Below are 21092 nucleotides of genomic sequence, written 5' to 3' on the forward strand. Positions count from 1 at the left end.
AGTTTATACCAGTTTTCAGTTGCTTGCTGCTGATTTCTGTTCGCCTGTTACCCCAATTTGGGAAACGGTCAATTTGCATGGAAATGTTCGAAAATTTGGATGGGCTGCTGTAGGGATGTTGTTGTAAAAAGGTTGTTGCTGCCATCAAGCTGTTGTTGTCGGCAACAAATAGGTATAAATGCATAAAATGAAATATAACAGTTTATACCAAATTTTATTTTTGCCCAAACGTTTTTATAACAGTTTATACCAGTTTTCAGTTGCTTGCTGCTGGTTTCTGTTCGCCTGTTACCCCAGTTTGGAAAGCGGCCAAATCGAATGAAAAATTTTGCTCACTTGCATCCATTGATGCTCATCTGCATCAGTGATGCTCATCTGGCTATATTTCAATATTGGGGGGTTTAATGGCAGTGATGCTCATCTGCATCAGTGATGCTCATCTAGCTATTTTGCATTATTGCATTATTGGTAGAAAATGGCATCTCACTAGCTGCCAGTGATGCTCAACTAGCTATTTTGCATTATTGGGACAAAATGGCATCGCACTAACTGTCAGTAATGCTTAAATAGCTATTTGGCATTATTGGGACAAAATGGCATCGCACTAACTGTCAGTGATGCTCATCTAGCTATTTTGCTATATTTGATGTTTCTCTCATTTTCCACCGAAAGAATGCCCTTCTATTGAGCTTATTTAAATTATTCCACCCAAAAAAATAACGCATCCTCCTCATAACTCAAAAATAACAAATTTTTTAATGTTTATTATTTATTTCAGCTTTAAATAAATAAAAGAAGAAAAGGTGAGGCATGTGGGAATGTCGGAGGTCGTTCCCAGTGGTTTCGGCTCGGTCATGGTGGCACCCTCGACGTGCTGCCCCAGCTCCTGGTCCGCTTCTGCTCCTCCTCGTTCTGATCCTCCTTGCCAACGCTCCCTGTCTCGCCATCGGCATCCGCTTTCAGTTGCTGGCAGCTTGCTGCAATTAAATTAAGAAAAAAAGAGGGCGATTTATTTTGATAATTTTTGAAAAAAAAAACTAGTATTTATAAATTCATAACTAAGTCAAAAATTCATGAAATTCAATTCGGAAAGCGGTTCTAAGTTCGTTTTTCTAAGCCCTGCTACAAGTCTTCTTAAGGAATCTAAAACATATCCTTCGTGACCATATAGTAGGTATCAAACTTGCCTCTCACTCGGCAAAAATAAATCCTTTAGAGTTGCAGGATACCAGCACATCTATTAATCAATGCTGTGAAAATAAAGGATGACCCACTGTAAATTGCACATTGTCCAGTTCCATTTGCGTAATTCGCACCGCCTGTCACTGGGCCACCATTAATTATGCGATTTAAACAGTGCGTGGCATTTGCTAATGCAATGCGTTGATATAACCTATTATTCCCGGAGTTGCTTGGCCCCCGAAGGTCCTGGGAAGATACACCAGAAGTGCATATGCTCGGTAAGAGGAGGAGGAGCAGTAGCCGTAGCTGAAGCTGAACAGCAGCCGCGGGCCATAATGGGGATGATTTATTCAAGGGTCCTCCTCCCCCCGCCCCCCCGCCAAACCCTGCCTATCACTCATACGCCTAGGGTGCCGGGAACAGCTGTTGTGTCGAGCTGGTGGAAACCGAAACCAGAGCAGAAACTGTAACCGAATCCAAACCGCTGCCAGCAAGCTTTTACACAGACTAGAAACGGGGCGGCGGAATAGAGCCCAAAGTCGAGCTGAAGAATGGCTAATTATGACACCCGGCGCTTTTGAAATCGGAAACTGGAGAGACTGGAGTGTTGGCCAGCTAATGGAAGCGTTTGAGGCATTAACTTCTATTGTGAGAGCCATCAATGCGTTGGGCTTTGGCTATAAATCAGCCAATTTTCATTGCCAATGATTTATATAAATGCTTTAGGGTATCATTTGTCAGGGAAGGATATATGGTATACATATAGGCCTTGAAATTTCAGACTTGGGAATTATTAGTTTTGGTTTTTGTTTTTCTCTAAAAAATATATACATAGATGTTTACTGTGTTTAATGTTGTATCCTCTGGCCTGAGTGCTCTGCTCTTTCATATTTTTATTTCCGCCACAAATCTTCGACATTCGTATGGGCCGGCGGGCTTCTGCTACGCAACTGCAGGGCGATAAATATCAAATACAATTGCCTTGCCGCCACCCAGTTCAACCCCAACTCCAACTCCAGAGAAGCCACCCCAAAAAGGAGCTGGAACGGAACGGTGACTAAGGAGCAGTTGACCCAGTTTAGCAGCTTATGGAATAATTCATTATGTATTTGCTTGCCATTGTCACTTAATTTGAGTGGGGTTTCCCGCACGAGCCACATTGCGGTACTTTCGGCGTTGCGGGCAATTTGCCTGCAAACTAATTGTCATCGTCCTGCCAGGATACAGGATACAGGGGGGGTGGAGACACTGAATCGGTCTGAGAATCGATCAAGCGTCTAAGCGAATCGACCGACCCCCTGGGGGGGTCTGCTTCCGTGTTCCTTTCCTTCCTTTATATTGTATTTAAGTGAAATTGTTTATTTGCGTTACTTTTATGGGCTTCTTTTGTCGTTGACAGCAATTTGTTTGGCCCGAAGGGGAAATTCGGTAATGGGGCTTTGAGCTTAGGGCTTACGTCCTGCGGCTGCTTCAATCGAACTGCCATCGCATCCAATTAACCTTGCTGGGGCCTAATCAAAATGCAGCTGGCGAGCTCTGCGAACTCGTCCTGCCTGATAAATCAGTTTCGAAGCACAGATATTGAGTCCTGGCCAGGTGGCGGTCATCAGCGGCAGCCATGTCTGGCCTTCAGCCTCTGCCCATCTCTCCATCTATTCATCTACATCTCGGTCTTGGTCTCGGTCTCTCCATCCCCAACGCCTTTCTCCTTTTTGGCCGACTTTCAAGGCTCACGTGCGTGACAGGACTTCAGTCGAGTTGACTAACTTTGAGACTTCCTTGTTCTGCTACCCCTCTGACTGGCCATCGCCTGCCTAGCCAGTTTCTACTCTATTCAAAAGGGGTCTTTTCGTTTTTTAATCTACAGTGACTAGGGATGTCCTTAGACTTGGATACATACAATTTCTAGCATCTCTTTAGCTAAAGCAGGTGTTATTTTTATACTTTAGCATTTTTTATATAAAAATAACTAATTAAGAAAAAGTATTCGAACCTGGTAAAGGGTATACACTTTTTGCTTTACCCAAACCCCTGTATATCGAGGCCACTCGCGCGCACACACACACACACATACAGGATATAAAGGCCAAAAATAGTAAAACTTCCTGTCGCCTCGGTGGACGCAGAACTGGCAGACAGAGAGACAAGAACTCCCTTGAACTCCCCCCCGGCTCGTAACGTATTCATCAAACGCCAATCCAAGTTGACCCAATTCCGGCGCTCTTTTTGGCTTTATGTGCGTAGTCGCCTCAAAACGCATTCACGTGAAGCAGCAGCAGCAGGAGCAGGAGCAGGAGCTGCCCTTGAGTCCTGTTTTTGTGCGTAATGGCAAGACTTCCAGTCCCAATCTTGAATAATTTATTTATGTTTGCTTGCTGGTTGTCGATGCTGATGGCTGCCCACCTGCCAGGTGCCGAGAGGGTCTTGGCTGCTGCTGCTTGAGCCTCCTTCAGGCTGAGTTTTGCCTGCTTCAAGGACAAAGCCCACATAAACACACTCAGCTCTGGCTGGCACCTACGCTCACTTGGGCCTAAACTTGGATTCCCCGTTGGCCAAAATCCCCTGGCAGCAAATCAATAGCAGAACTTAAAACCCCTTGAATTACGGCAAAGGCCTAAAGGAAAGGCTAAGGAGAGCCCCACTGTGCTCTGCGCTCTGCTAATTGCCCAAAACAGTGGCCTAAAATGGCAATGAAAATTGATGCCTAATTGCCCCAAAGCCCGGCCAGCACAATCCCAGTGGTAACCAAGGGGTTACTGTAGCCAGCAGTAACCAATGAGTTAATAAACCGATTACGCTTAATTTATAACCAACACATTTGATATTAAGTTAAGGGAAATTTGGTGGAAAATAAGACCCCATTTTCCAGGGATCAAAATTAAGTTAAAGATTGATTTCAAGTTTAATTTTAGTTATAAAATCCCTAGTCTAATTGCTTAATTTTATTTAAATGCGCCTGTGCCTGGGCTTTGGTCACCTTGGAATAGCAAAGCGAGTGCATCGAAAACCCCACCCATCCTGGCAAATATTTCAACCAGGGAGAAAGCCAAGAGGGCCAAGGGAATAGGGATTTTCGCGACGCGACGACTGCACATTTCTATTCATTTCAATTGCACTCGATCACGGAGTAAGCAAAATTAAAGTACGTGACCCTCTTCTGATGCGCTGCAATTTTTATTGAGGCAAAAAAAAAAAAAAAAATTGAAAAAAATATATATAGTGGAGGGGACATCTCCCGTGCTGACCAGGTGCTAGCAACCAGTTTTCGCGGCCTTGCCTACACTGCACATTTTTTTTCTATAAAATATTCATTAACCCGATATTCATTAAAATGACGCCGCCTCGTTAGGGTTAATGGCGCCAGTGGCCCCCAGTCGGTCGCCAGAGCTTCGTAATTATAGAGGGGAATAGGAGGGATCGCGGGGTCTAAGGGCCAAACACCCAAACACGCCGCCTGCTATGTAGGTCAAGCATCCCATACCCATAACCATTCGCATCCCCGGCGACGGCAGAGGCTCCAGTGCCCGTGTCTCTGTCTGGGGGTCCCGGGAATGCAGTCATATCTTTTGAAAAAACCGCTAATCCACTTCGCACCCGCATATATCACACTTTGGGTAAAGGATTCGGGTATGGCGAATCCAAGCTCCTCGCTCCTACCTCCCTCCTCCCCCTTGCCAGCGACAATCATGGAAATGAGGCGGAGCTCGGCAGACAAGCCAAACATATCAAATAGGATACAATTACGCACACACAGGATGCGAAAGAGGAGGAAAGTCTGGGCGCTTAGCGTGCGTGGCTATGTGACCTCTAACCTTAGCACCTGCAAAAGTGGGAGCTGGAATCAAAAATTGCCAAGTTATTGATCCATTACCTGGCTGCTTACCTGCCTCCTGGGTACACGGTGAGAAAATACTGGCAACTCGTTAATTGGTATTCGTCACTGAGCAGCTACCTAAATAAGGAAGGAACTGTCATAAATGGAGAAATTAGTTTTAAGAGTGATTTATTCACCTTGAATGCTTCTTTGAGTACTGGCTATTTTCCACTCGCTACTCGTTATTGAGCAACTAACTAAAATGGCAAAAGACTCGTTATAAGGGATAGTCATACACCTGTTTCTGTTATTACTCGTTACTAAGTGGAGAGACTATTTAAGGGATCCTTATTTCATGTGAATTACGAGAAATTACTCGCTAAGCGCTAGTCACTACTCGTTACTTGCTACTTAATAGCTAAAGAAAATTGTAATAAATGTAGGCACTCATTTTAAGAGATCCCAATTCACCTTCTAAGCCCCTCAATCGCCTTGTTTGACACTCCATTGGGTCTTCATTTATTTTTCTTCTCATTTATTTTTCAAGAGAATTAAGCACACAGGCTGAAATGATTAAGGAATAAAAGTGGGCAAGTAACTTTCCTTAAAACATGTCCTTGCTTGGCTAAGATTGAAAACGGAAAGAAGAGAAAGTTCTCGCTTCTCGCTAATATCAGCTAAGCTAAAAAAAATAAAGTTATAGAAATATTTTTTTGTTGTTAAATGTAACGGCTTTTAGTATTTTCAAATGAGTTTATTACATTTTTCCAGCTTGTTTTTACACAAACTCTGAGCTAACTAGAGTGCCACGAATATCGAGTACAAAATACTTGAATATTCAGTGACAGCAGTTGACTGCTGTCTGAACGTTTTGTGGACACCTTGCCTGTCACTGAACTTTATTCCTGGCAATGCCAAAAATGTTCGCCCATCAAATATTAAGGCACGTAACACCTTTCACCCAGGAGCTCCTGGTTTATACTTGGCCTATTTTTCGCACTGTGTACGGCTATATAGACCGCTCTATCCGTATGCAAACAGGCGACAAACAAAAAAAAACAGCAATACAGCATGCAAAGAATAAAGTGGCGGCAACAACAGCGTTCGAGTTTCGAGTGTTGGCCTCGTGTTGACTTTTGTGAAAGGTGTGACAATATTTACAATGTCTTGTTAATTGAATTTAATGCGTCCTCCGTGTGTGTGTGTGTGTGTGAGTGGGTATTGTCGGCCTAGCCTCCGGCCCTTCGAGTGTGTGTGTGTGTGTGTGTTTAACCAGGCAACAAAAGTTAATTCAAATTATTAATGGGCGATTTGCGAGCATCGGAGCAGAGGAGCTCTGTGCGTCCCGAAAACTCCCTTGTTATCGCATCATTCGCCTGATCGCTTTTCTGTTTTTTTTTGTAGCCTTATTTATTTATTTTTTATTTACTTTCCGTGGAAGTGTCCTAAGCCTGGCTTACGGCTTGGGTCTGGAAATAACTCGAACAAAAACAGGGATTCCTCTGCAAAGGCTTTAAGGGAGACCCGCTTTCAACTGGTTTCATTGAATTAGAATTAAAAATAAGTTGAATGGGAATTGAACGGAAGTTGCTATAAAAAGAAACTGGTATTTCGGGGAAATATTGGGATTTGTTACACGTTATGTAGAAGGGGCTTGTTGCAAGTAATAAAGGTGTAGAGGGCGCACCAAGGCCTTGGCTTCCTAGGTGGCGCCCTAAGGAGTATTCCATATTAATATTAATAATTAAAAATTAAGCAATGTTTCTATAAGATTTTATTAAATAATATTTTTTGTTTTGTACATTTTAAACAATTTTAACGATTTTTTAAGATTTTGTTTAGCTGTTTTGCTGGTTTCAGTGGCGCCACCTGTGCGCTATCCGTGTGCACTACCGAGTATGTAAGTGTCAAGCTTTTTTACATGTAAAATAAGTACTGACTGACCTGTTCCTTTGAGAGCCGGCAGATGGCGCTGCTAGACAGCAGCCACGCGTCGTATGAGTAATGCGTTCGAAACCCCACAGAAAAGGGGAAAGTTACCTGCAAAACAGCAACAACGACCTGCGGCATTAATTCCCTCCAAGCAGACCGACCGACTCGCCTCACCGATAGCCAATAGCCGAGTGTCTATAAGTTAATAAATAAATTAAACGGCAGCAAAATGCATTCGTCGCATGCCGCGGGCATGAATAACTCGATAAGAGGTGGGAGACTTGGCGCTAAGGAATGCGGACTGCACTCCTCCTCCGTGAAGTGGAAACGGAAGTTGAGCCATGAAGAGGCTCCACTTCAGATCCTACGGCCAATTGGGGTTAAGCTTGGCCACCGATAAGCAGCTTCCGATCGGAAATGCGACTGAGAGCCCATTGGCATGCCATTTAATCGATTAGGCAATCAATTTGATTGCCTGATTTTACTTATTGGGTCATAAGCTAGCTTCCGATCGATAGGGGTTGCACGGGAAGTAGATTGGAAAAAGAAATGAAAAGGAATTCAATTCAATTAGAGGGTACATTTGATTTGTTTTGTTATTTAAATTAAAAAAACACCCTTAAATTTATTAGTTTGGAGTATAGAAAATGGAATTTAAATTATATTATATTTTATATAATATAATGTAAATAAATACTTTAAAAGAGTATAATTATAAGCTAAATGGACTTGGAAAGTCAAAGTTTAGTTTAGAATCATATATAAAATTTTAGAAAATGCAAATGTTGTTTAAAAAATATAAATGTTAACTCAAATTTCAACTTGTTTTTAAGTATTGTGTAGTATGTTTTTGTCTCTTGTTCAGCGATAAGCAGCTTCCGATCGGAAGTGCAAAGAACTCTCGAGAAACGGAATCGATTCGATATCAAGCTGATAACTAAAAGCCATATCGATAAGCCACATCGATAAGTGACTAAAGATAAAGACTTCTAGGTGTCCGATGAGCAAGCATTTCCATGGGAAGTCAGATACCTAAAGAACTGAACTTGGGGAGTCCTCTGAACTCATTAATCCACCGAGAACCCAAAAGAAAACACTTTTCTTACTTTTGTTTGTCTTTTCAAAGTTTATTCTGCACAAAAAACTTACTTGGCTAAGCACAATAATTGTATGTACAGGACTCCGGCTCCGTTTTTCATTCACAATCGTTTTTATTCACACACTAAGAACACTAAGAACTATTCAAAAAAAGTACTTAAAATAAATCACAGTAGATTTAAGCATTTTTTTTTAGTTTGTGGTTGGTTTTTCCTTTGTGGTTGGTGCTTGGCTGGCGCCGTTCACAAATAAATAGGTATAAATACAATATATGGAATACGAATAATAAATAAATAAATAAATTACTACACATAGAGAAAAAAATAGGGTGTTTTGGGGGGGGAGGGGGGATATACTCTCTAAATGGGAAATAAATAGTCGAGGGGATGGTTGGGTGGGTGGTTGGTTGGTGGTCCGTGCTGGAATGGTAGGTGCTCTCTCTCTCTCATCTCTCTCTCTCTCTCTCTCTCTCTCTCTCTCTCTCTCTCTTCTTCTATCTTTCTCTCGCTCTCTCTCTCTAATACTCAATAAATAAATAAATAATTCCTAAAGTACGTGTCTAAAATGGCATTCGACAAAAATTCTTCGTTCTCTCCCTTTCTGGACGTGGGTTTCCTCTTTTTGGCTTGCAGGCTGCAAATGCTACCATGTCCTGGTGCAGCATTCGCCATAATACTGGAGCGGCGTGATGTGGATTCTGGTTCTGATTCTGATTCTAATTCTGTTTTTGGATCGAGCTCAGCACTCGGCGGATCCGCAGTCGGAGCCGGAACTGATGCCCGCCCCATTGGAGGAGGCGCCCAGGTCGACCATTTCCGAACTGCCTGTCCGCTGGCCGCTGGCTCCCGCCACCGCAGCCGCCGCTCCTGGTGATGATCCATGGAAGGCTCCTCCCGCCGCATGCGTACGCTCTCCACTATTCCGGCGACGATGTCGGCGCAGGGCCTTGTGTAGCGTCTTGTAGACATTCTCCAGGTACTGAATATACAGCTCCTTGCTGGCCTTGAGGTCCCGCATGTCCGCCTCCGCACTGCCATCGGCGGGCGTGTTGAACTTGAGCCGCTCCTGCATGGCCTCCCGGCTAACGCGGCTCAGCTTAGCGCCGTTGCTATTCGGATACGAGGAGTTAATAGTCGTCTCGATCTCGCAGAGCATGTACCGAGCGCTGACCAGGAGATCATGCAGCTCATCGGCCCCCTTGAGGCCGCGCTGGTGCTCCTTGAGGAACTTGTACTGCGCCCGCCCCAAATAAGCGAAGCTGCCGACGAAGGTCTGGATGTGGCGGTACCAGGTCTTGAGCTTCACCTGCAGGAGAAGAGGAGGAGAAAGAAAAGATGGGGCTGGATGAGTGTCGGTTTTGCCTGGTTAGTCGTCGTCGGCTGGGGGGAAGGGCATGCAAATGAGGGGAAACTGGTCTGCGCCGCCCAGGGCGGAGCAGGTCCGCTTCTGCCACCCATCAGTCAAGAGCTGGGACGAGAGTCCCCCCGATCAGTGATCGCTACTTACCGCCGTTGTGGGCTTCGTCATGTTCGGCAGGAACTTGTACTCGTGCGGCCAGTAATGGAAGTCGACGTACTCCTGGTTGGCTCGACGGCTAATGTCTTGGAACTCGCTGCGCGCCACGTTCCTCAGGCTCTCGAGGTACTAAAGGAAAAAAAAAAAACAACATTTCTTTATGAGTAAAAGCCACAAAGAGGAGGCAAATTCTGGCAACTAACCTTGCGCTTGATCACTCGTCCTTGGCCCGAACTGTCGCTGGAGCCCTCGCTGTCGGCATTGTAGCTGCCACCGCAGGGATTCTCCCACTCTGGCACCTGGGGCAGGGGGCCGGTGAAGAGGCGCAGGCTATGGCTGCGGGCATGACGCGTCCTCTGGCGACGCATCTCACGGCGCGCAGCCCGAATGGCCGCCTGGGTGATCTCCTCGTAGCTGCTCTCGCTCAGGCTGAGGTCGCTGTCGTAGCTGCCCTCGCCGAAGCTCTCGACCAGGCCGTGGTAGGGATTTACATTGAAGTGGGGCAGGCCCTCGCTGGAGGCGGCGGCAGAGGATGATCGCCCCGAGGCATCCTCATCGTAGGCATAGTCTAAGGCCACCTGATCGCGCAGATGCCGGGCCTGGGGCAGAGGCATCAAGGTGGCCAGGATCATGATGACCAGCAGCAAGTGCCGGCTGTGGCAGCTCCAGGATGCGCTGGATGCGCTGTGTGGGATGCTGCTGCTGCTGCTGCTGCTGCTGCTGCTTTGTCGGTTGCTCTGTGGGCAGACTGCAGGAGGAGGAAGAAGAGAAAGAGAGGCTGGGTTAGCTGGCTGACAAATCCCGATTGGCGGTTTGGCGCACCGTTTAAGGTAAAGGCTGGCATTGGTCTGGTCTAATAACACGCACTAACAACTAACTGGCTAACTGCACAATCTGTTGGATGCGAGGAGCTTCTGGCTCTGGCTCTGACTCTCCTGCTCGACGGCTGCTGGCCAAGTGACTGCCTCCGCGGCGGCGTTCGAAAATTTGTAAGCCGTGGTGGCAGTGTCCCGCTCCCTCTCACGCACTCGCGCCGATCGTATCGGCTGGGATCACTCAATCGATGGGAGAGGCCTCGGAGAGCGAGTGAGTGCAATTACAGCAGCCGCTGAGCAATGCTCGGAATTACTATATTTTTTTTTTTCTTCTTTTTTTTTGAGTATTGGTCACGACACTGTTGCTGCTCTCTCTGGCTCGCTCGCCTCTCGCTTTTCGGCTGAATTTCACCAGAAATATTACTCATAGGTATTTGGGTTTTTTTCGGTTCCGTTGCGTTCGGCTCAGCTCAGCTCAGTTCCGATCTGTTGATGCTGCTGCCGCCAGACTGGGCCCAGACGCAACCGGAGGCTGTGACGTATGTGGCCACGCTCGCTTAGCAGCTCTTGAATTATTCACAATGCTTGTGGCTCTCAGCGGAACGGAACGGAACGCTCATTGTTGCCGTAGGTCAGCGACTTGATAACGCGACGGCTGCCGCCTGCTGACGCCTCGATGAGGCACGTGCTGCTCCTCCAGTGGATCAGCTCTACTCCGGAGAGATCTCTCCGGCTGATTAATGTACGGCAGGCAGGCAGGCCCCTTAAACCCAGGGAGCTCATGTGAGCGATCAGCGATTAGATCGGACTGGTAGAGCGGTAGTCATGTGAGCCTGATCCGGCGTGTCCAAACGGAGGAGTTATCTCGGCCATAAAGCACTTAATTTCAAATTGAAAACGGTTTACTGGCGAAATTAAAGGCTAAAGCAAAGCAAACTAGGCAAAGAAACTTTAGATACTTGCAAGTATCTGTCAGATATATATAAATATAGCTCTTACTACCAGATACCTTCAAGTATCTCTCGGATACTCCAGACTAAATATAGCTGTGACTATTGGGAATTCAGTTAACAAGTTAATTGCCAGCGGGCTAATTTCGCTTAAATAGAATTAATCAGAGAATTGGGGTAAACCAATCGCTTGTTTTCCCTGTGTATTTCGCAACGTAACGATATTAATGGCTCGCACCTTTCGCTAAAAAACACACACTTTGGCCTCGAAGACTCAAAGATTATATACAGTTCGATCACTGGCACTGCAATAGGGGATTCACCCAGCAGACATCAGAAGACGCGAACACGGACACGAATACGGTTACGTTTACGTTTACGTTATACGGATACCAAGACACAACCACAATCGCGGGGAGAGCATTAATCATTGGTAACCGTTGGAAGTTATTCCGTAATTGAGGGTAGCCACTGCTACTAGCAAATCATCTTTTTATAAACAATTGCGAAAGACCAAGCGGAAAGTAATGGGAAGGTGATCTAATTGCCGTGACGACGACAGTCAGTCTGAGATAGAGTTCACCAGATACTAAACTCAACTATCTGAGATATCTGAACACTGTTTGAGATACATTTACTAGATACCAAACACCAGTTACCAATTATCTTTCAACAGGATTGCCCAGGACTGCTGCTACTTACTTTGATGGCACATTTTCGGGGCTGGATCACGTTCTATTTTGGCACCGTCCATGGGTAATACTAGGGTGTACTATGTATGTGTGTGTAATACTGTAGGCCGTAGGAGCTGATCTCGATCGTTGGGGGTTACTTAGCACTGCTCCCGGGTTCAATTAGCATTGGCGTGTGTCTAAGCGAAACTGATTCATGGTCTCCGGCCGTCGCATAATTTTATATTTATACGAAAATCGCTCGCCGGCGTCCGCCTGTGAGGCAGTCCCACTCGCCGTTGGCGTCGCTGTAGGCGTCGCTGCCCTGCGTTTGGGGCAGAGGTATCCATCCAGCAGCAGCGCCTCTGCTCCTGCTATCTCTCCGAGCGTCGCTGTCAGCGTTGACTTTGCTGCGCGCGTCGCATGTCGACGTCAATGCGAAGTGGCGTCGTCGTGCGAAAGAATCGGAATCGGAGGAATCGGGAATCGTAATCAGATTCAAAATCGGACTTGGAATCGCTATAGAAAAGGGAGTCGGCAGATCCACGCTTATAATTATTATTGGATTTGATTAGTGTTCCCCCCCCATTTGCACAAGCTATTTGCTTTCCAGTACCTACGTATGTCTCGACACCCTCTGACAGCTCCGCCCCTGTAACCCCCCACACACAGAGAGCTCTCTGCACAGGGGGATTTTTCTTCTCGTGCACTAATAAGCGTACGTGTGCCGCTCATTATGTACACCTTCACTTCTGCCATTGAGGCCTTTGCTTGCGTCACTAACTTTGGAGTCTTCACCCCCTCCCCCCTAGAGCCACCAAGATACAACACAACTCCCCTCTACTCCAGGTGGGCGGGTCATTTGGGGGGTATGGCTTCGTCAATGCGAAATTAATTGCATTGATTGCTGACCGGGTTCAAAAAGCATGTTTTTCAAAAGGCACACGGGGATTTTTCTGTTCGAGCTTGGAGAGGCCATGGGAAATCTCGGGGAGATCTCCAAGTGTCGATCTGACATGTGCCTCTAGTGACCAGTTAACCGCGTTTTCGTTCTCCATTCTCCCTCTGGCACACAGCCCCCAGATGGATGTGGATGATAACGGTCCAAAACAGGTTGCTAAACAATGAAGCTGGGAGGGAGATTGAAGCTTGAGCAGAGGCATTGATTTGACGAATTAATGTCTGTTTTCGGTAACTATTTTGGTGTGAAATCAATAAGGAGCCAAGAGGCAACAACTAAGGCACTAATTACTTTATTCTTTTGACTTGCAGCTTAGGGAATGTTTAGATAAATAAGTTAGTATAGAAAATACAAGTTATTTTCAAGGATTTGCTACTTAAAATGATGTTCTAAAGGTGTTTCTTTGGTGGCAATTGCAAGAGAAATCATGTATCATTCAAGGCCATTTTACAATGAAAACCCATTCCTAATTAGAGTTACGATTTTAAGAGCTACCCTATAGAAATATAACTAGGTCAAAACGAGTCTTAGAGAAGCAGGTTCATCTCTGTCAAGTACAAGTAACGCCTAAAAATGGCGACTACCTTTCATAATTTCAAGTTTATAGTGTCCCCCCTTGTTCGGCGTACTATCGTCTCCAGATCGACCTGATTTACAATCGACCCACAGATAAACATCCATTAACTTTCCAGTGATATCACCCTCGCGATCCCGCCATAATATGTGGCAAAGTTGATCTTTGCCTCCTCGGAAGACTCATAAGTCTCAGGCGTGCAGCCTGAAAATCACTGCATGACATGCTGACACCTTCGTCTTGGGACCTGTGGGTATAAAAGTTATTTGATATATATATTTTGGGCCTTTTGGGATGACGCGCTTTTCGCGCCGATAGCACCGATAAGGTCGCGTGGAAATATTTGGCAGTCACAGTGGGCCAACAGCGGAGTGGCTCACTTGTCGTGAAACAATGGCCAGAGCTTTGCTATTCAAAAGAACCATGACCCACTGTGGCCTAATTGGGCGATTCGGCTAATTACATGGCCCGCAATCACACACTAAAAGTTTTGATTCAACGACGGTTAACAGTAATTTGGCCAACTTTTCCATTGAACTCTTATCGCCACGCGTCGTCGTCAGAGACGCTGCTGGCTGAACTTTGAGGCCAGGCCAACCACCAGGGGAATTCACCTAGCAGCCAATTGTCTTCGGGGGTGTTGACTAATGCCAGTGGCGATGAATGAATAATCGACCCACTGGCAGCCGCGCCACCCCTAGGCACCAGAGTGGGTCGCTGGATATGCGTTTGCGTATCCAGAACTCGAGGGATCCACTCACATCACACCGGCTAGCTGGACACATGAATGGGCTGACTCACAGCTCTAGTTGCTTCAGTTGGGGGAGGGGGAAAGGGAGGGAATGGGGACTGCAGATGGTTTTCTGGAGGGGTTAGGGGGTTGTTGTTGTTGCTGTTGTCTTGTCTCCTCTTAAGCTAGGGTGGCTGCACAGAGAGAAATTATCGGGGTGTCTGTAATTGGTGTGCTTTTTACATTTACATTTAATTTTAATTAAATTTATATGGTTTTAGATTAAAAAAAAATTTATTTAATTGAAATAAAATTCATATAAAATCAATTTTATTGAATTTGAAATTCATTTTTTATTATTATAAAATGTATATTTATTTTAAATTAATTTTATAATATTATATATCATTTAATGCTTAGACAACGGTAACAGATTGTTTGTAGTGCCTGTTTTGCATATTTCATGGAAAGAATTTTCTAAAATTTCCTATCAATTGGGTTTGTTTTGTCTCAGAATTCCGACTTGTCAATTTCTAGGACTCTCCTGGAAAGATTTTTAATGAAATTTCATATTGAAGATGTTATATTTTATTATATTACATTTTGTTTTATATTTATTTTTATATTAAATAAATTACAAATTATGATTTTATATATATTATGATAATATTGAAAGTAATTTTTATATCTTCTATTACTTTAAATATGCTTTATATTTTTATTCTAATTTAATTTTAATACTAAATCCCTTTTTAAAATGCTTAACATTAACTAAACCATTAAAATATGGCCTGAATATATACATTTTACCACATTTCTTCTGATTTTTTATTTTAATTCCTAAATTTTAATTAAGTTAATCAACAAATTAAATATCTTTAATATTGTAAAAGGTTCTTGTTAATCTTAAAAAAAGATTGCTTAATGAATTTCCTCCATTTCTTTGACCCATTTCTGCACTGTGCATCCAATTATACGTTTCGGATCGGCGCAGCTTAGCACCTTAGCACCTGGCGCTAATTTTAGCCATTGGCAATTGGCATTTGGCACTCCGGCTGACGTAGGTGTCATGTTCTGTGTGACGTCGGGCGCGCCAATTGCGAATTTCGCTGTAATTGCCGTTTATTATTATCAGCCCCCAAAAGAAAGCCACCAGAGCTAGAGTACACAATCGATAATTCCGCTGGCTGCTGATACCTTTTGATGCCAACAAATCGCACGGTTAATGCGCCCGCATTAGAGTCACATTATATATGGATTTGACGTCGACGCCTTCGCTCCTCCGGGGGATCATTATCATTGGCGTTATTAATATTAATGCGCGTTCCGCTACATAATTGAAATAGCCGCTTATCGCTTGTAGTTGTCCGAGCTTTGTGAGTTGTGGGGTAATTAGCATGGTGCCCCGTGACCCATTCCCCCCACCCCCCCACCACCCCTCAATTCCCACGGACCCACGCACGATCTATGACTAATTTGATAGAGCGCGAATTTTATCGCGTGCCAGCGCTGGCGCAGGCAGCGCAGCAGCGTCGCCGTCCGCTCAGCGTCCGTATGTCAACAAGAGTCGCGTGCGCCGCTGGGAACGCTGCTGGCGTCGCTGCTCCAGCTCAGCTGCAGCGCTGCCTCTGCGAGCGGTTTGCGAGCATACTCGGGGGCCTGGGGATCGGCTCCCTTTGCTTGGGGTTGGGGCAGGGTTCGAGCTCTTCCCGGCGGCGGAGTGGGTGGGTGGGTGTTAGTCACTGTGGTTTTTTGTAATTTTTTTTCGGGGGGGCAGACAGCCATTAATCTCAGATCCAAGACACGATGATTCAGCGGCGCGCCACAAGCCCAACTACTATGTAATTGAGGCGGAGGTGATTGAACCAATTTTGGACAGGCAACGCGGGGCATGATCGGGTTAAGGTAAGGGTTAAGTTAAGGGTTAAGGTTAGCTGAGTTTGGTTTTTTTGGGGACTTAAATGTTGTGCTAACTAAGCTCTTAGGTAATGTGTATGAAAAGTTAATAATTAAATATTTTATAATATTTTTTAGTAGAAAAATAAATCATAAGTTTGAGATCGCATAGGAAATTGTTTATATTTAAGTCAAATAAGGTTTAATTTTAATTTTTATTGATGGAAAAGGAAGAACACAAAATCAAGTTAAAAAGGAACAGAAGGGTCTATACCTTAGGAAAGGCTATCACATTTATTTATAAAGAATATCTTATAGATAATATTATTATATATTATTTCAAAACAATTTATTTTTAGTTTTATAATTATTAAAAATTATTATTATTAATTTATAAATTAATATATAATTAGAAATAGGAAAAGATATNTGAAATCTTCCACTATAAGTGATATTTTGGGCAAAAAATAATTCTCCAAAAAGAAATATATAAACAGATATATAAAAATAAATAATATAAAAAATATAAAAAAAATATAAAAATATGTAGAAATATATAAAAATATATAAAATTGTATAAAATATATAAAAATATATAAATAATATTATATTATATTATATTATATTATATTATATTATATTATATTATATTATATTATATTATATTATATTATATTATATTATATTATATTATATTATATTATATTATATTATATTATATTATATTATATTATATTATATTATATTATATTATATTATATTATATTATATTATATTATATTATATTATATTATATTATATTATATTATATTATATTATATTATATTATATTATTTTTTTAGTGCTTAGTTTTTCCTCAAAATAATACAAATTATAAAATAAAAGTCAAATAATAACACAAGTCAAATTGTACATATTAAAAGGAAGCAGCATTTATTAAAAATAAAAAATTTAATAAGCAAATCATATTTATTTTTATTTTTATGCTTGTAATTATATAAAGTACTTTATAAATTAATTATATTAAAAACTTAACAGAACCAAGCAACATCTATCAAATATATTTTCATATAATACAAGTCAAAGTCAAAAGCAAAGTAAAAATTAAAGCCAAAATTTAAAGGTACTACTTGAGTCTGTTTGTTACCATTTTTTGAAGTTTCAAGTTATTGAAGCAGCCATGTATTTGTGGCATTCCTACACTCTTGTTGCCCCTCCAGCCTTCCTGCCCAAAGCTGCTTCTTTTTGGAATACAGATTCGCTCTGAAATACTACTCATCGCGTGTGAATTTCCCCCCCAAAGCCCCTTGGGTTCCGTCCGCCGGCGAACTTCACTCGATCTTCGAGCTCCAAGCTCCAAGCTCCAATCTTGGCGCTCTCTTACACATCGCGAAAACACTTCCGTTTCGACTTTGGGTTGCCAAACAAAAGCAGCAGCGACAGCAGCATCATCATCATCAGTGCCAAAAATAAATTTCGCAAATTTGCATAGGCGCAACGGCCTTGCCCCCCCCCCCCCCCCAACACGACCCCCCTGAGTTGTGGCGTATCTGGCGGGATGGCTGCTAATTTCCAACCCCGAACCGGGGGATGCCGAGAGCAAACAACAAGTGTTTGTGTGGGTCAGTTTTGGACTCGTTTGGATTGCCTTTCCCAGCAATTGATGAGCAATTAATGTTTTTGTTTTCGGTCGCCTTTTCGGTTTATTTTCTTGTTTGGCTTCAACCGGAACGGCATTCCAATGGTCTGCGTTGTGCCTCCAAAGTTTTGAGGTTCAGCTTCTGTCCCGGCTTCCATTTCCACTGCGATTTCCTTTTGCTGCATCATTTTGACTTTATTTTGATGGCTCATTTTGGAGGAAACAAGGCCTTGAGGGATTGAGATACTCTTAAGATATAGATTGAGTGTTTATAGGAGCTTAGAGATACTTTAATCAAGGAGCTGGGAATTAACTTAAAGATGCTTCTTGGTTCAGCTTACTTGTAAAAGCAAAGAAAGATACAATATCTCAGCTTGATTTTAGAGTATATACTATCTTAAATGTTAGTTAAGGGAAACAACTTTATTAGAAAAAGGTTCTTAGATAGTTTTGTCAAGCTTGAATTGCTTGCAACCTTAGATACAGCTATACATTTTGAGTTATTGGAATGTATCTTTTGTTGGCCAAAGCGTATCTAAGCTTCGCCTTGGCCCCAGTGACCAAGTCTTTTGGGTGTCGCCTTGCTGCCTCGCTCCTCTTGCAAGTGTTTTGTGTCTCGTTATTGAAATTGCAATTCAAGATTCCACACGTACTCGAGTACCGCTTCTACCCGCTCCAAACGCATCCACTTGATTTACATACGAAACAGAAACAGAAACAGCCACAGCTCTCGGCTCATAAAAAGCGGGACTGTTAAAACAACCTGACCATGTCGTGCCTTGCCTGCATTTCTTATTTATTTACTTTTCGTTTGCTTTTCCGTACGGCTTTTATTTTTTTATATTTTTTTTCGTTTCTTTTTCTTGGCTTTTTAATACTTTTTTGCACAGCGTCGGCGGCAGCTTCAAATGTCTCTAAAAGTTGGGCAAAATATGACCCAGAAATCGAAGGAAGGCACTCACAATCTCCGAGGCTGAGCAGAGCATAGAGGCTTTTCTCTCTGGGGAAAACTCCTCACATACGCAATTCGCATCTGGCTCCCACAGTTGTTAATTATATTTATTGGTTCATTTTGTACTCTATATATGATGGGGTATAGGGGAATTTAAAAGAGTTTGTCATTATAAGATAAATAAAGGGAAAAAATTTATCAAATTTGCCATAAAGTCAGCCTATAGTCTGTAGTTAGTAGAGTTTTTATGTCAAAGTTTGATTGATTTTAAAGTATTCAAAATTCGGTTTGTTTAGGTATTGCTTACACGTGTTTTTCCATTTTTCTCTAGCCACTGCAACTGCCACTGGCAGCCGCTTCTGCAGCTTCTTGTTGTTAATTTGATGTGGCACATGTAATAAGGCTAATGAGGTGGGCCACTGCAACCCGATCAGGGCTCTGAGTGCTTCGAACCAGCCCTAGATAGCTCACTGCTGCTCCTCCTACTGCACCTCCTTCTGCTGCTCATCCTGCTGCTCCTCCTTCTCCTCCTCCTGCTTCTCCTTCTCTTCTCCTTCTCTTCTCCTTCTGATCCTCTTTCTCCTCCAGCCTGATCAACTTGTTGTGGTTTTGGTGGCATGCGATGACCACCATCAAAGCCGCACAGAAATCACGTCGTCGCTGTTGCCTTTGCTGTTGCTGTTCCCATTGTTGTTGCCCCATGATGTTGCATGTCGATCTGTCCGCCTGTCTGTCCGCGGACAGACATTTGTAAGTAGCCAAGTGCAAATGTATCGATTTACAGCGCAAACAACTTGCCCAGCAAATGGAGCAGCAGCACCAGCACTGGAAACGGGAACGTCCAGCCAAAGGAATGAAGAAGCATCTGGCGGAGAGGCGGTTGGCGGTAGGAGGACTTACCATGGTGCAGCAGGTCCAACCAGCAGTGGGAAGGGGTTTGGGGGCAGTAGTTGACAAGATGCCAACGCAGCAAAAGCGCTTACAATGTTGAAGAATCCATGTCTGGGAAGACGACTGCATACTGAGTGAGGCGGGCACACTGAACCCCGGGGTCTGAAAACGCCGACAATTAAACAAAATTTGATACAGCCAGAGCGGGGGGAGAGGGGTTCCGGGGTACCGAGGGTACCGAGGGTACCGAGGGTATAAGTTGCAGGTTTTTGAGGTTTTTGAACTGCCGCCGAGACCAAGAGACCGAGTGTCAGCGCATAATTGTAAGCAAAAAAAAAGAAATACAAGTAAAAGAAGGTGCCTAGGCCCACGCACTTTCTGTGAGACCTGGTCATCCTATCAATCAATCAATCAATTAGTCAACGGGCCCATCTTATCGGCCATGAATCACCAGCTGGCAGAGATTCCAACTTGGATTTGTTACCATGTAGGCGTAAATCAATAAATGGCTAATTAAAACGAGAGCCAACTGCAGCCAGACGGGGGTTGAGCTTCCGTGCGAATGACCCGGGGTAAAGGGGAATGGGGCCAGGGGACCCTGGCCAATTATAACCATGGCAAAGCGAAGAAGCGAGGCAGAGTGCCAAAAATACACATGCGGCGCAGTCATCGTTTCCTAATAACCCAATTAAAGACAACGGACGACCTACGCAATGAACTTGGGCCCAGGTGAGATATGCGTCATGCGTGGATGACGCCACAGGCGGAGAGAGGAGGAGGAGCTGGAGTAGCATTAGCACTATGCAGAGCACGAGGAGTACCTGACGTCACAAGTCACAAGTCTTGACCCACTAAAAAAAAAAAGAAGAAGAACAAGAGAAGAAGTAAGCTGCCTGGCAACAGTTTAACACCTTTACCATAAATGGCAAACCAATTTCAGATACGCTCGAAAACCCGTCGTCGTCCCGGAAAGTCTATTGCAACTATTTTTAAACCATTAACCCAACCTGGTCAAGGTTTCCCGCTGGAAAGTCCTAACCTAGCCCAAGCGGCAAAAAAGTACCCGGTGTCAGGGTGGCCCAGTAGTTCCAGGCAATAGAATTTAATTTTAATTAGATTTTTTCAGAATTTCACAATTGCTGCCCCGCCGCTATCTTTGCAAAACCCCCCTGAGGTCTGACGTAGCCACTGAGCTGAGCTGTCTCGTGTATGTTAGTTGGGCAAATCAACGCCGATCGACGCTCGGCGACCTTTGGGGCTATGACGTCAAGGCACGCGACTCGCATTTGTTAATGGGAATCCGCAGCCAGGTGAGAAGCCAGCAGCTCAGCTTGACTTGGCTTTGGCAAATCCAAGCCCCCGCGAAAGCGAGTGCTGTAGCCAAGCGGGGCAACCACCTGATGAGTCAGCATGGCGATCAGAGACCCACATTTCCAGCACTGAAACTATATATTCCAAAGCGGCTATCAATT

The 21092-nt window shown here is 43.9% G+C and overlaps 1 protein-coding gene across 1 annotated transcript; it reads right to left on the reverse strand.

Annotated features, from left to right (window-relative positions):
* Positions 1-8115: 8115 nt before the first annotated feature.
* On the reverse strand, positions 8116-11282 carry upd2 (unpaired 2). The gene is made up of 4 exons (XM_017179124.3): positions 10364-11282; positions 9745-10289; positions 9533-9670; positions 8116-9331 (listed from the first exon to the last, which is right to left on the reverse strand). The coding sequence occupies exons 1-4, from the start codon at positions 10383-10385 to the stop codon at positions 8765-8767; spliced, it is 1272 nt and encodes a 423-aa protein (XP_017034613.1). The 5' UTR covers positions 10386-11282; the 3' UTR covers positions 8116-8764.
* Positions 11283-21092: the final 9810 nt, after the last annotated feature.

This window comes from Drosophila kikkawai, chromosome X (assembly GCF_030179895.1).
Source record: "Drosophila kikkawai strain 14028-0561.14 chromosome X, DkikHiC1v2, whole genome shotgun sequence".
Taxonomy (NCBI): Eukaryota; Metazoa; Arthropoda; class Insecta; order Diptera; family Drosophilidae; genus Drosophila; species Drosophila kikkawai.

What these genes read in the sequence shown, in the direction of transcription:
- upd2 (XM_017179124.3), bottom strand. Translation starts at nt 10,385, where the DNA reads ATGCCAGCCTTTACCTTAAACG. An exon ending in GACGAGTGATCAAGCGCAAG is followed by an intron (nt 9,671 to 9,744) that starts GTTAGTTGCCAG and finishes TTTTTCCTTTAG; the next exon opens with TACCTCGAGAGCCTGAGGAA. An exon ending in TGACGAAGCCCACAACGGCG is followed by an intron (nt 9,332 to 9,532) that starts GTAAGTAGCGAT and finishes CTTCTCCTGCAG; the next exon opens with GTGAAGCTCAAGACCTGGTA.